Source organism: Pisolithus orientalis (assembly GCF_024613125.1).
Source record: "Pisolithus orientalis strain OTSU chromosome Unknown F5J12scaffold_5, whole genome shotgun sequence".
NCBI lineage: Eukaryota > Fungi > Basidiomycota > Agaricomycetes > Boletales > Pisolithaceae > Pisolithus > Pisolithus orientalis.
The window spans coordinates 684022-698350 of NW_026260786.1; the positions used below are offsets into that span (position 1 = coordinate 684022).

Genomic DNA, 14329 nt, shown 5'->3' on the forward strand with positions numbered 1-14329 from the left:
CAGCTACATCCGTCTGAACATCCTCGTTGGTTTTCACCGCTCTACGAACTTTCTCTCTATTTCTCAGAGAGGTATAACAATCTGGGGGTAAGTGCTGACTTGGATGGAGCCGTCGCATTCGGGCGTGTGGCACTTGAGCTCTGCCCACCAGGGCATCGGGACCGTGACGTTATTCTGCACAATCTCGCTTGTGGCCTCCAGAGGAGGTCCTGGGAACAGGCTAGGATGGACGATTTGGATGAGGCGATTGGGCTGCACCGCGCAGCATTGCAACTACGCCCCTGCGGACATCCTGATCGGTCTTTATCGCTCCACGCACTTGCCCTCTGTCTCTCATATAGGTATGAACGTCGGGAGGTAGGTGCCGACTTGGAAGAAGCTGTCACACTCGGACGTGCGGCACTCGAGCTCCGCCCACCAGGGCATCCAGGTCGTTGTACAACTCTCTACAATCTTGTTTTTGACCTCAGGGAGCGGTTTCGGGTACAAGCTGCGATGCAGAATTTAGAGGAGGCAATACAGCTTTCCCGTGAAGCATTGGAACAACGCCCCTCCGGACATCCTGATCGGCCTTGGATCCTCAACGAGCTTGCTGCCTGTCTCGCCGAAAGGTTTAACCAGCAGAAGACGCCTGCTGACTTTGAAGAGGTTACGATGCTCAGGCATATGTTGCTCGATCTTCATCCAATAGATCACCGCGACCGTCGCAAGCATCTATATGATCTTGCTGTCCTTCTGTGGGCGAGGTGTCTGAGACACTTTGCATTGCTCAGCTCGGCGGAGGCACGATCTCTTTGTCAAACCATCGCGAGGGCCCATTCAGCAAATCACTCTGTCCCCACTTCGTCACTCTACAGCCTCTCATTACGCCTTCGGCACTCGGTTCACCCGCAACAGGCTGCAACAGTCGACTTAGCCGATGCTGTTTGTCTTGCGACTTCCGTTTTGCAGCTCCGACTACCAAATCGTCTCACAATCGCTCGCTCGCTTACCAGACCCACAACCCTTTTCGTTCACCAACAAACTCAAGCTCTTGCTCTGGTGGAACGGTTGGATGAATTTGCCGTTCTCGGGCGAGTGGTAGACTATCTACACATCCTCGCGAATTTCTTTAAGGAAAGGTTCTGCAGCCAACATATGATTGCCGACTTAAACGAGGCCATCGCGCTGCATCAGCTAGTAATTCGACTCCGTCCAGCCCGACTCCCTACCCGTGCATCATCCCTCCACGACCTCGCATTATGCCTAGTAGATAGGTTCCGCGAAAGTGCTGCAATGGCTGATTTGGACAAGGCCATCGAGCTTGAACAAGAAGCTACGGCGCTATTAATGCCTGGCGATCCGGGCTACGACGTGTCTAGGGACAGTCTTACGACGTACTTGCAGATAAAGATCAGTCCGCTCAGTGGGGTGATCACTTCTGGTTCCCCCTGCGTTAACGAAGTTGACATCCGGCAAGTCGTTAAGAATGTCGCATTTGAGATCCTGGAAACGGCTCCGACTAGACTGATATACACGCGTACTGGCACCTTGTGCGACCGGGACGCCCAGGTGTCACACTTTATGAACAGCGAGCAGTACAATCGTCTGCTGTCGTCCATCGCAACATGTGACCCCGATATCGTTCTCGAGTGCATTCGTCTTGACGTCTCGTCATACTTCCAGCTCGCTACCCTTTCTCATTGCTGGAGTGATAGCGAGCCGTTGTTGCGCGGCATCGAGAGCTCCTCTATTTATGATGTGGCATCAAAGCCAGGTCTTCGAAAGCTTCAAAATTTCTGTCTTGTCGCATTCAGCCGGGATTATCTGTGGGCTTGGAGCGACACGTGCTGTATAGACAAAGAGAGCAGCGCGGAGTTGCAGGAAGCGATAGGATCGATGTTCGCGTGGTATCGAAAGTCCAGTCTAACCGTCGTGTACCTTGCTGACGTTTCGGAGAACGATTCGCTTGTTAGTAGCAAATGGTTCCAGCGTGGATGGACCCTCCAGGAGTTGCTTGCTCCGAGCACCATACTGTTTTACACACAAAACTGGTCGCTCTACAAGAACCTTAACTCTCCGAATCACAAGATGGATGGCACCGTGCTGAAAGAGCTCGAAAGTGCAGCGGGAATAGCACCCCGGTTTTTGACAGACTTCTCTCCAAGCATGGATGATGCACGCTTGAGACTGCAGTGGGCATCGTCACGGCGTACCACCCGCCCTGAAGACATCGCCTATTCGCTTTTCGGGATCTTCAATCTCCATCTACCCGTTCTCTACGGCGAATCTGCAGAGGTGGCCCTTGGCCGTCTTCTCGCAGAAATCATGTCGCAGTCTGGCGAAATCTCTGTTCTGGATTGGGTGGGAGAGGCATCACGTTTTCACAGTTGCTTCCCGGCCGATATCACCTCCTACCAAGCGTTGCCGTTGTTACCCGTCTTCCAGCCCGATGCCGAAGAACATGTGTCGACAATCTGTCCCGCGGAGGGTATGTCAAATAAAGCACTACGAAAGCTTTACGGCTCTCTCGCTAAGTCACCCCTCCCCCGGTTTTCCAGTCGGCGCCTTATACTGCCATGCCTCTCCCACCGTGTTACAGCGGTTGAAGTGAAAAAGTCAAGTTCGCTCGTCGAATACGAAATTCAGGCCTCCGGCCTGAGACCCCTCCAGATTACGCTGTCATACGAGCTAGAAAATGTGGGAAGGATGCCAGGTGTCTTGCAGCTTGTTCGCCCTTGGAATTCAAAGCTACTTGGTCCATCGGCCAGGTTAGACCCCACCGCTGTACAACAGCTGCTGTTAACATTGGAGCGGCCCTTTAGCGCTCTTCTGTTGGTGGAGCTACCTCACAACGAGTATAAACGGATCGCGTCGTCCACCCACTTCATCGCTCAGCCCATAGGCCGCACCAGTATCCTACAAAGCAAGGTTAGGACTTTTACTATAGTGTAGCTAGTCATGCGTCACGATATCGAAAAGATTGGATTTTGTGCTATGCAAACCGTACGCATCTCGCACTAAGACACAGACTTCCCCCACAATGCAGTCCCTGTGGATCCTCGATATGTGTTTACGGACGGAAGTATATTGGGAGAAAACCTCCAAACATTTACCACTCACCGCGAAGGTACTAGAACACTGCTTGAAGGTTAACACCAACACCGTTTCTTCGCTTCGCACTTTGCCTTCGGGGAGAAGAGCAGCAACCGTGACATCTTGTCGAATCACTATTTGCCGAAGGCGATGCCACAGCGACACTTGGTCGTAATCCACAATGGTCTTGATTCCGGTGATCTTGGTGTAACCAGACGGGCGCGAAACAGAACGGAATGCTTCACACCCATTCTGCAACGGAAGTATCGGGGCTCGTTGCATATGAACACTTGGACAACCATGCAACATGCGATACCACGGATCAATGGAATGGAGGAGCCTGCGAAAACCTGTACAGATCCTTCTGTTTCGCGATGGGCCTTTCACATTTTCGAAGGCAGATGCTTAAGGTGTCAAGAACCCTGCGGGTTGTGAAGTATAACTCCCGAGAAGGCAGCACACGTGGCTCCTCTTATTGTCACCAGTAGTACATTAGATATTCCAATCAGGATCGGTGGAAGAGTGCGCACCTTTGGAAATTGAGTATTGTCAGAATGTGTTTATGCGAGGAAGGAAGGATACTACTAAACAGATTAGAATTAGTCTTAATACTGCACAAACACCCAAGCGCGTGTATCGCGTCACAACGATATATATGCCATTCGGTGCATGCACGCTTCTGGTTTCGCCGCGCAGTAAAATTGTCACAATTACACGTTCGTGTGAGCTGACCGCAATCACCTTCGGGCTTCAATATTCAGAGTACGCAGGAAAGGGGGGTGAGTCAATCCCAAGTATTTCCGTTCTGTTCTTTAGTCTGGATACCGGCTTCATAGACAGGCTGGTATCCCGGATATCTGTTCTTGTCTCTGAGGGATCGATGATAGAGGTCTGATACGAGCGGCTCCGTCGCGCAACAGATGGAATTAACGTGAAGGCGTTCTGCGGTGCAAGTCGTAAGCTGAGTGCGGCAAAAAAAGACATCTGCATACGGCTTCTCCGTCATATATTACCGCTCAATATATTGAGCAGGAACATGCTCCATGGTGGGCATACATTGAATTTTACCGTTAACTCAGAATACACAAACCGCACAATTCAGACGAAAATCCGTCAGTATCGTAAGTGGACACCACCTACGACCGGGCTTCAGCTTAGCCTTTGTTGATTGTTCTCGCCCCTAATCGTGTTAAGGTGTCCAACAAATATATCAGCCTTCCTACACATTTCATAGTGTCATATTTACCATGCGCTCGTATTATTATGAAGTTGATGTTGTGGTGTCCAAGTGATGTCCATTGCAATAAGAATTCGCGTAGTAGCAGGTTGAGTCATATCAGATAAAAAAAAGCCGGGGCCAATGATCTATGTCCGTTTTCAATCTCCGCTCAAGCTAAAGGCTGAACGCGAAATTCTGACTTTTCTTCTCTAACCGTTTACCTGACCACCTCACACACCTTGTGTCCTGCGTACCAGTTATTGGGCTCAAGCAACATGGAGGTTATCGAGGAATGGTCTAGAGGGAAAACACGGCCATCTTAATCGCTCTGCTCACGGATTCATACCACGCTGAGATGGAGTTTCATGCCTTGGCGACAGTCGACTGCTTACGACGGCTAACGAGCACCGGTCTGTTACGATACTTGTTTTACCTACCTGTCTCGTTCCCAATATACCGAAAAGTCGGAGTCTCGCTGCAATGATATCTCAGTGCAGAGTGAGTAATGATATCAAGACGGCAATGCCACCGAGAGGTCAGTATTGTCAGCGACGGGGGTTCTCTTCGGCGATTTAGGACGGGCAGGTCTTAGTCCAAGTACCAACGCGTTAACCGAAAGTTAAGAAGGCGTGATGCATCCATGTCCCCAGCGCTCTGATTTCTGAAGGAGGCTGGGGCATCACTAGGCTCCTGACTTCGGATGGGTATACAGTGCGATACGGGTACAAGATATTTGAGATTGGTGAGAAACTGCAAGACATGTCCTCTTCGATAGTGCCGCCCTTTGGCATAAACAGCAACGGTCAACAGTGTACGCTTGATTGCCCGAAACTTCCGATGTGCTGGTTCACTGCACTAACTGGTGAGCGACAAGTGCAGACATTAGGCATGACGGTATTCGTTGGAGCTGCAAAAAGTATGCTGATTCGGCGTTACAAACATTGCCGGTCCTCGGCAGTGCCCAGTCGTATTTGTCTGGTCTCGAAAAATCGTTTAGGTGGATTATCAGCCCCTGCCAATCCTCCCCAATCGTCTCGGGACCGCATCCATATCTTTCATAGGTGAGAGTCGCGTAGGGATACCTAGACCCTCCCCCTAGTTGGCTCAGTTCAGCTGAATCTGCATGGATATGCCACAAAATGATAGTATTTACCTGTGGAAGTGAGTCCCAGTCGAATGTCAACGGCTGAGAAGCAGGGAATAGATTAATCTTCCGCTTCTTCTTTTTCGGAGCTGGATCTACATCGTCGAGAACAGCATCGTCCTCTGTGTCTTCGTGATGCTGCGGTGGTTTATTAGGTTTGGTCTTCTTCGGTTTGGATACTGCCTCGGAGGCCGTCTCTGGCGGAGGGCGTTTTTTAGACCCATGCGTCGACTTGGGCTTCGAGCGTTCATCGTCAGATTGTTCACTTGGCGGCGGGTTGAATACGTCTTTTGCCTGTGCACGCTTCACTTCCTGACGTTTGCTCTTGCCCGTGAATTTGTCGGTTGCCTTCTTCTGCATCCTCGGTGGTTGTTTTGCCCTTGGTGTGTCGCTGTCATCTTCGGCATCAACGTCAATTACCCGTTGCTTTCCTTTAGCCTTCGAAGCAGGCTTTGGGGCAGCATCCGGAGCGGGGGAAGGAGATTGGATCTCAATGATCTCAATGTCCTCTGGAACATCCGGAATTGGACTTGGACGTTTAGCTGGTCGGCCGGGCTTTGGACGAGCCTTAGAAGATCCACCAGCCTTCGAGGATGATGGTTCGGCCACAGAAAGGGAAGGCGGTTTTTTAGACTTGGGTTTTCCCGAGGAAACGAGTCGCTCGCGGGTGACTACAATATCCGAGTCTGGCTCCTCGATCTCTGGGACGGACGGCGATGGCTTTCTGTTCTGAGAGATAGGCGATAGCGCTGGATTTTTAAAATACGATTCGAGCAGCGGGAAGGAGGAACGAGGGCACACCTGCGATTTGGCAGAAGCAAGTTGCGAGCGAATGTCGGCAAGTTCTAGCTCCAGGGCGTTGATTTGAGCGTTGGCAGTCGCCAACTGGGTCTCCGCTGCCTCCCTAGCGTTCGTTTGTTCGTTGGCTTCAGTCTGGGAGTATCCCCATTACCGTGGAAATGAGATCGTGGGCAGGGGGAAATGGAAGTAAAAGATTTACCTTCCATTCTTCAAGAACAACCTTCAGCTTATCGACTCTGCCTTTCTCCTTCTGCAGCCTAGCGTCCATAGCCTGGAATTCCTCCATGCGTACTCCGGTCTCATTGATGCGCTTGTTGGCCGCCATTAACTCAGTCTCCAGCTCGATTTTCTTTTGTTTCAGCGCATCAACTTCAGCATCTTTTCCCTTTTTTAAGCTTTGCCAGTTCGTCAGCTGAGTACGAAGTTCGTTGCTCTCGTCCTGGGCCACCTCTAGGGATTTTTGAAGGGAAGTGACCTGAGCTTGCAGCGCATCGCGCTGTGTCGTTATTCGAGTGAGCTTGGATGAGGATGTCGTCGTGGCAGCGGAAGCATCAGCAAGAGCTTCCCGTAACTCGCGGAGTTCCTCCTTCGGGTGTAATTTATGGGCATCATGACGACGCATAAGTATCATCATTCGACAGGGGATAACAATGCAAATCGTATAACACACCTCTACTTGTTCGCGTTGCTTTCGAGCAGATTGTATCTCTGCCGTCTTCGCGTTTACTTCGCCGAGGAGCACCGTGCATTTCGCTTTCCAACGCTTGTGATGTGGTTTCACATTGGACTCTCGCTGCCTCTGCACTGTCACGCAAGTCCTCTAGCTCGGCGATCCGTGCCTCTAGATCAGCTTCGCGTGCTTGAAACATGGTGATCTTGTAATCCCGTTGTAATCTCTGCAGCTGCTCTTTCCTCGCGTCATCTTGCATTCTGAGCGCAGTGACGCGTTCGTTGCCGAGTGCGCATCCCATGCGATATTGTTGAATTCGATGGCAAGCTTGCATAGTATCACATCCTTCTGCCCATACCTTTCTTTCCTCTAACCACTTCTGACGTTCACTAGCCCACGCCTTCCGGTCGGCTTCCCAGGTGCCGCGTTCCGATGCAAACGATACAGATTCAGCGGCGGCTCTCTCGAGCTGTTCTGTGAATTTCTCTATTTCGTTTTCGAGGGAACGTGTTTTTTGAACGAGCTCGTTTATATGCGTCTGTTGAGCGGCGACCATTGTCTCGTATGGGGTAGCTTTTGAGCCAGTCGCGGTGGATGTGGTGAGGATAGGCGTTGTTGCTCGGGTGACGGGGGTGCTCCGAAGTGTCGCCAATGCGCTCTTTGACGAGACATCCTTTACAGACCCTGTTTCGACTGAGATCTCTTGATCGGTGAGCGTGGAATCATCTCAACACCCTTTGTACACACTCGACTGGCCGTCTACACATTAGCCATGATTATGTCAGCAACACAGGGGTGCAAGTACAAACGGACAAGCTGTACCGTATCATGGTCGACACCATCAACGTATTAGGTTGGTGGCAACAGTCAGAGATCGCAAATGTACTCGCATCCTCCTGGCTAGTGTGGTGACCAAACCGTCTTTGATCGATGGCTTGCCTTGTAGACGTTTCTGGTTACCAGACTGCCTCCTTGCTACTTCGGCAGCATCAACAGTAGAGGGTCGCATCTCCCCGACCAATCGGAAGGAGGGCAACTCATGCCGCATGCCACACAGGTTCACATGGCGTCAACGGTACAGGTACTCCCGTGCTAGGGTGGGCGTCTGTAGTCTCCTATGCTCACACACTAGACGTTCAGCGACCGTTGGGCTGCTGGTGAGCTCCTGCTCAGTTCTTCATTTTCTACTGCTTGCTCAAGCAGCATACAGCTTGATTCCCTCTCCTGTTCTGTCTTTTTGCACTTTTTGCGCACATTGGTAAAGTGCGGATCGGTCTGTCGTCACGCTACATGTATTAAACACCGTGCAGATTGATCCAAGCCTTGTTCTTATCTCCCGCTCCACACTCTGTCTTTACCTGTGGGTTTTTTGCGCTGTATAATTAACCTCACTAATTTAACTATGTAGCATTCTGACGTCCAAGATTACTTGCTTCGTTTCTTGCTCATTTCCAAGGATAAGGCATGGTTTTGCTATTCCTGTTGTATTGCAACTGATTACCGAACCTGGCCTGAAGGCAGAACCATTTCCGCTGTGCACAACCTGCCAGAATAATCGCATTCGATGAATTCACCAGACTACGTTTTCCGCAAGAGAGCGGTGTCGGAATGCTTTCATCCAGGACATATTAACCAGGACATCGACGTTTCTCGGAAGCGAGCAGTGTCGGAACATGTTTATCCTGGGCATATTGGCCAGGATGTTGCCCTCACCAACTTGGCGAGGGCCCTCCATGACATATTCCAGCAACATGGGAGAGTCGATGACGTGGACAACGCGATCGCTTTGCTTCGTGTTACTTTGAAGCTCCGCCCCTCTGGACATCCTGACCGGTCTTCATTGCTCGACTTGCTTGCTGTATGTCTTTCCGATAGATACGGCAGTCAGCGGGTAGTCGCGGACTTGGAAGAAGCTATCACGCTTGGACGTGCGATGCTAGAGCTCCGTCCACCAGGCCATCCCGATCGTGACATACCTCTTTACCATCTCGCTTGTGACCTCTGGGAGAGGTTCCAGAAACAAACTGTGAAACATGACTTGGACGAGGCGACTGAGCTGCACCGGGCAGCATTGGAACTCCGTCCCTCTGGACATCCTGATCGGTCCTCATCACTCCACTTGCTTGCTCACTGCCTTTTGAATAGATACGAGAATCAGGGGGTAATAGCAGACTTGGAAGAAGCTATCACGCTTGGACGTGCAGCACTAGAACTCCGACCATCAGGACATCCTGATCATGGCATATCTCTTTACAGTCTCGCTTGCGACCTCTGGATAAGGTTCCAGAAACAAGCTGTGATACACGACTTGGACGAGGCTATTGAACTGCACCGGACAGCATTGGAACTCCGTCCCTCTGGACAGCCTGATCGGTCTTCATTGCTCCACTCGCTTGCCCTTTGTCTGTCGAGTAGATATGACACTCAGGGTCTAGTCACGGACCTAGAAGAGGCTGTCATGCTCGGACGTGCCGCATTAGAGCTCCACCCACCAGGGCATCCCCATCGTGGCGCATCTCTTCGCGTTCTCGCTTACCTCCTCATGAAAAAGTTTCAGAAACAATCTATGATGCCCGGGTCGGGTGCGGTAAAGCTTCTTCGCCGAGTTGCACTGGTACTCCGTCCGACAAGTTTCGCTGATGCCGCCTCTTCATTCCATGCACTCTCACTTCACCTTTGGGATAAGTTTCGACAGCAGGCTGCAATAGCAGACTTGGATGAAGCTATTTGTCTTGGCACGTACGTTTTGGAGCTCCGGCCGCCGAAACACCGTGATTACGCTGTCTGCCGAAAAACTCGCTTTATTCATCAGCGAGCGCATTCAGAGGCTGGTCCAAGGGACAAACTCGGATGAATCCGTCATGCCTGACCGTGTTGTAGCCAATCTACGTGCCGTTGGCCATTACCTCAAGGGCCGATTTCGAAATCGACATGCAATTGAGGACTTGAACCAAGCGATCATGTTGCACAAATATTTGCTGCAACTCTGCCCAACTGGGCATGCCAGTTATTCCTCGAACCTGCATGACCTTGCACTCCACTCCGACTAGACTGCTGAACACGCAAACAGGCGCCTTGTGTGACCGGGATGCGCAGATATTACATTTCACGAGTGGCCTGCAGTACAACCAGCTCTTGTCATCAGCCATGTCATATGACCCGGTGGAGCGAGTTGGCCGTATCCATACTGTTATCTCGAGATACTTCCGGTTTGTCATGCTCTCTCACCGCTGGAGAGAAGGCGAACCGTCTCTGCGCGATGTCCAAGGCCGCCCATTGTATGACATGACACCAATTGGGGGTGTCAAAAAACTCCAGAAGTTCTGTCTTACTGCTTTCAAGCGAGGTTACCTGTGGGGGTGGAGCGATACATGCTGCATTGATAAAAATAGCAGTGCTGAGTTGCAAGAGGCGATAGGATCGATGTTTGGATGGTATCGGCGTTCTGCTCTAACGATCGTGTATCTTGCAGATGTTCCCGAGACTGGGTCATTTGCTCCAAGCCAATGGTTCGGACGCGGATGGACCCTCCAAGAGCTACTGGCCTCCCACTCCATTCTGTTCTACACTCGAACCTGGTCGCTCTACAAAAATATCGAATCTTCCAATCATAAAGCAGATGGTGTTGTACTAGAAGAACTCGAAAGAGCAACTGGAATAGCATCTCGGTTCGCTGACTTCGCTCCAGGTATGGACGATGCACGCTCGAGACTCCAATGGGCATCGTCGCGTCGTACCACCCGCCCCGAGGACATTGCTTATTCGCTTTTTGGGATTTTCAACCTCTATCTACCTGTTCTTTACGGCGAATCTGCCGAATTTGCTTTGGGTCGCCTCCTAGCCGAAGTCATATCACAATCTGGGGATATCTCGATTCTGGATTGGGTCGGGAAGGCATCGACGTTTCATAGTTGTTTCCCGGCCAACATTACCGCGTACCGAACGTTGCCGTTGCTGTTGCCGTCGCCGTCCGTCCCACCATCCGGCGCAGAAGAGCAGTCATCCAGTATGAGTCAACAGCCTGCGTCGTCGAAGGCACTGCGAAAGCTGTATCGCTCGCTCACTAAGTTGCCCCTGCCACGATTTATGGACCGCCGCCTCACATTGCCATGTCTCTCCCATCGTGTCACAGCGATGCAGCTGAAGAATCTAGATCTGTACTTAGGGAGCTACACATACGGAATCCAGGCGTCTGGTTTGATGCCACTTGATATTACGCTTCCAGAAGAGCTAGAAAATGCGACGGGTACTCTGCAGCTCGTTCGCTCTTGGCATTCGAAGTCGCTTGGTGAATCTACTAAGCAAGACGCCGCTACTACAAAGCAGTTGCTTGTAACACGGAGACGACCATTTAACGCCTTTCTATTGACTCAACTGCCCTACAGCGAGTACAAAAGGATTGCATCTTCTACTCTTATCGTGGCTCAGCCCGTAGACTCGTCCAGCATCCTCCAAAGCAAAGTCAGGATACTTAACATCGTATAGGTTTTCATGGTGTTGTGATATCAGGATGAGTACTACACTACGACTACGCGGACTGGAGGTGCTGATGAATGATCTGTCTCCTTTCTTGTCATTTGTATTTTATCTCATTTTTTATCGTAAAATAATTTAAATTTTTGTTGGTTTTACACGACTACCGCGTGGATATCGATGTAGTTCAAGTGAGCCGTCAACTTCTCCAATACCCTAGCCAGGATGACAGAAAAACAACTGAATGCTTTGATTCCTGCCACATCTACAGAGGGCAAGTTATCGAGAACCTTTTGTCTGATCGGAACGACACATACACGTCTCGTTTGGAGTCAGTTCGAGGTACCCGCCCCCGGCTAATAAACGAGTGCTACTGCAACACACCAACGAGATCTTTCCGAGATCTTCAGACTTGTCATGCGGTGCGGTCACATCTTCAAATATCCCCCTTGACAACGAAGCATTACTTGTAAATGCGTCTTAACGGCTCACAGCCCCTGCCCAAAATTCAGGGCAATGGATACCCGTGCCATGTTAATACACCTCTTATAAGCCAACTCTTCCACACCGTCAGAGTGGGTGAGCAGCAGCTCAGAGATAGTTGATGCCAACCTTTTGTACTCACCGGTTGACAATCTGCTGCTGGAGAGCCTGGTACTTCATTGGCTTAAGCGAGGTGTCGTGTTATGTTATAACCCTGTCCCCTTCGGGACAAGAAAAATACTAAGTCACCTTCAGAGCGGGCGATTTATTCGCTGGACGTGAAGAAGCACCACATACCAAGGGGGGACCGCATTACCGCCCCGACGCCAATCATCTACTACCCCAGACGGAGTCCAGCGTGGGGAACATCTCAAGCTCCTCTTTTGCGGTACGACGAATTACAATGGTTTCTGCATTGAAACGAAGGGAGTAAGCTTGTTCGAGACTGCGTCGTTGTGAGCTCTGTTTTGCGAATATACGCTGTCCCACAAAAACAGTGTCTCAAAGACGCCATCCGCGTGTACACGAAACAACGCACCTTATTGCTCAACCTACGCACCTACGCTGCGACGCATAGCTATTACGCATGGAAGTGAGTCGATTGGTGTGCTTTTCAAGCAATCAATTCGCGGTAAGGGTATCCAATTACTAAGAGTAACATACAAGTACATATCTCAATGGCGGATAACATGAATGACCACTTCCCTGGCATCCTCTCAATCCCCAATAACACCCAAGACCTTGAAGACCTCGGCCTGTCTCTCTCTGAAGGACTTAATCTGCAGTATGCCCAGTCCTAACGCGTTGATCCGGTTAGTGAATACGACGGCTCTGCCTTCGATGCTCCTCCTATCACTCTCATCGTCTCCTTGGGCCTGATCGTAGCCAACGCCTCCCTCCAACATCTTCTTTACGCGCTCAAGTCTCGACTCCGGAAGCTCCTCGCCCCCCTGGAGACACTGCGCCGCAAACAGATCATCCTCTTCTGTCATTTGTCTTGCTGAGTGCCCAATAGATACGAGTTCAGCCATCAACGGCTTTAACTCGTGCGGGCATTCTTGCAGGGTCAACTCTCGCCCCAAGATGCCGACAATGGTGCCGTCAGGAGTAACCGCTGTTGATGCAACGTCGAGGATTGCAAATGCAGTAGAAGCAAAGTATGCACGAGGTGGGTCCCGCTTGAGGAGACGACGGAGGGAGGGCATACGTTCCAAGACATCAGCAAGAGCCGCATAAAGTGTCTCGCGAATAAACTCGATCGCTGGAGACTCTGGACTGAACAGTGTCGGTGAATGAGACCGCGATATGGCGGATTTCTTTGACGGAGACGATGAACCGGGGCCGTCATAAACGGGTGGGGGGACAAAGGAAGTTTTCACCTTGAGGCTCGAGCTCCCTCCGCCAGCGTCGAGCGCAGCCTGTAAATCGGAAGCGTAGCGGTCTTGGAAGGTACGTCTTTGCGAGATCTCTATTGCAACAGCGCGGAGGTCTGCGGCAATTCCTGAGAGAGACGGCTCGGTGGGCTTAATTAGTGGATCGAGGCCACAGATGATACGGGCCAGATCATGCTGAAAACTCGGGTCCAGTCCTTGTATCCTATGTACATTGGATGCCCAGACACGGAAAAAGGATAGGAAAGCGGGCGGACAGTTCGCTTCACTGAACTGACGTGGCGGAGCCGATTTTGACCCTCTGGGGAGAGGGACGGAAGGTGGAATAGTCGTACTCCTCAGAGCAGCGAAGTAGAGGCAAAGTGCTGGGCCTAGAAGTGGCGAGACATCCCTCAATGATTAACAACGGTCATCAAGCTTGCATGGGTGAAACTACCCTACCTGTGATCATAAGATCGGCCTCGGCACTAGCAAGGATCTCGGGTTCTAGGAGGTGCTCGATCTTCGCTTGCGTCAGGGATGATTTGAGATAGCTATGAAAGCTATCTTGGACATCAGTCTCAGATAGTTTCTCTTCTTCTTGGGGTGACATGGCGAGTTTGACGTCCTTGCGACGAGGATAGGTTGTATATGATGTTAGGAATGGGCTGTGCTCGCTGCAATGAAACAACCAACTCCCAAATGTAACTTGGTGCGAAAGCTAACTTTGCTGTGCAGGGTATCATGCATGACGCCAGACCTGTCATACATCTAGCCAGTGTTGTCGCTAGACTTCCTCTATGTCGACGCTGGCAGTCGACTCCGAGTATGCACGCCAACGCATTGTAGAACCCTAAGGACTTAGAGACGGGTTGAACCATACACCGAGTCAGGGTGTCACGTTCGCCGTTGTCAATGTAAGCTCCTTTCCATTGTTTGCTGTGGTCTCGGAACTCGGGAGGCTGCACGACGGAGCTTCTGGTGCACCGGCATGTATCGGTTTGTCTGTTGCTGAGCAAGACGCCAGTCCCAGTCCTTGGGACTTCTCAGTGAGGAGCCCTGCTTTGCAGTAGGATAGATTCCATCATTCGATA

At 51.0% G+C, this 14329-nt stretch overlaps 5 protein-coding genes across 5 annotated transcripts; 3 read left to right on the forward strand and 2 right to left on the reverse strand.

The window, feature by feature from the left end:
- Positions 1-495: 495 nt before the first annotated feature.
- F5J12DRAFT_810010 (uncharacterized protein) lies at positions 496-3284 on the forward strand (the record flags this gene model as incomplete). Its single annotated transcript, XM_051744759.1, has 2 exons — positions 496-2934; positions 3103-3284. The coding sequence occupies one exon, from the start codon at positions 496-498 to the stop codon at positions 2932-2934; it is 2439 nt and encodes an 812-aa protein (XP_051603035.1). The 3' UTR covers positions 3103-3284.
- A 2015-nt stretch (positions 3285-5299) lies between these two features.
- Positions 5300-7465, reverse strand: F5J12DRAFT_889623 (uncharacterized protein; the record flags this gene model as incomplete). Its single annotated transcript, XM_051747353.1, has 5 exons — positions 5300-5389; positions 5448-6371; positions 6439-6825; positions 6910-6992; positions 7045-7465. The coding sequence occupies 5 exons, from the start codon at positions 7463-7465 to the stop codon at positions 5300-5302; spliced, it is 1905 nt and encodes a 634-aa protein (XP_051603036.1).
- Positions 7466-8593: 1128 nt separating this feature from the next.
- Positions 8594-9944, forward strand: F5J12DRAFT_706367 (uncharacterized protein; the record flags this gene model as incomplete). The annotated part of the gene is made up of 2 exons (XM_051740570.1): positions 8594-9680; positions 9790-9944. Coding segments are annotated over 2 exons (1242 nt in total), but the record flags the coding sequence as incomplete, so codon positions are not given.
- Positions 9945-10056: 112 nt separating this feature from the next.
- Positions 10057-10809, forward strand: F5J12DRAFT_716052 (uncharacterized protein; the record flags this gene model as incomplete). The annotated part of the gene is made up of 1 exon (XM_051740987.1): positions 10057-10809. A coding segment is annotated over one exon (753 nt), but the record flags the coding sequence as incomplete, so codon positions are not given.
- A 1385-nt stretch (positions 10810-12194) lies between these two features.
- F5J12DRAFT_445782 (uncharacterized protein) lies at positions 12195-14303 on the reverse strand. The gene is made up of 3 exons (XM_051739461.1): positions 13698-14303; positions 12404-13627; positions 12195-12345 (listed from the first exon to the last, which is right to left on the reverse strand). Exons 1-2 carry the CDS (start codon positions 13846-13848, stop codon positions 12582-12584), a joined length of 1197 nt encoding a protein of 398 aa, XP_051603039.1. The 5' UTR covers positions 13849-14303; the 3' UTR covers positions 12195-12345; positions 12404-12581.
- Between the last annotated feature and the right edge of the window lie 26 nt (positions 14304-14329).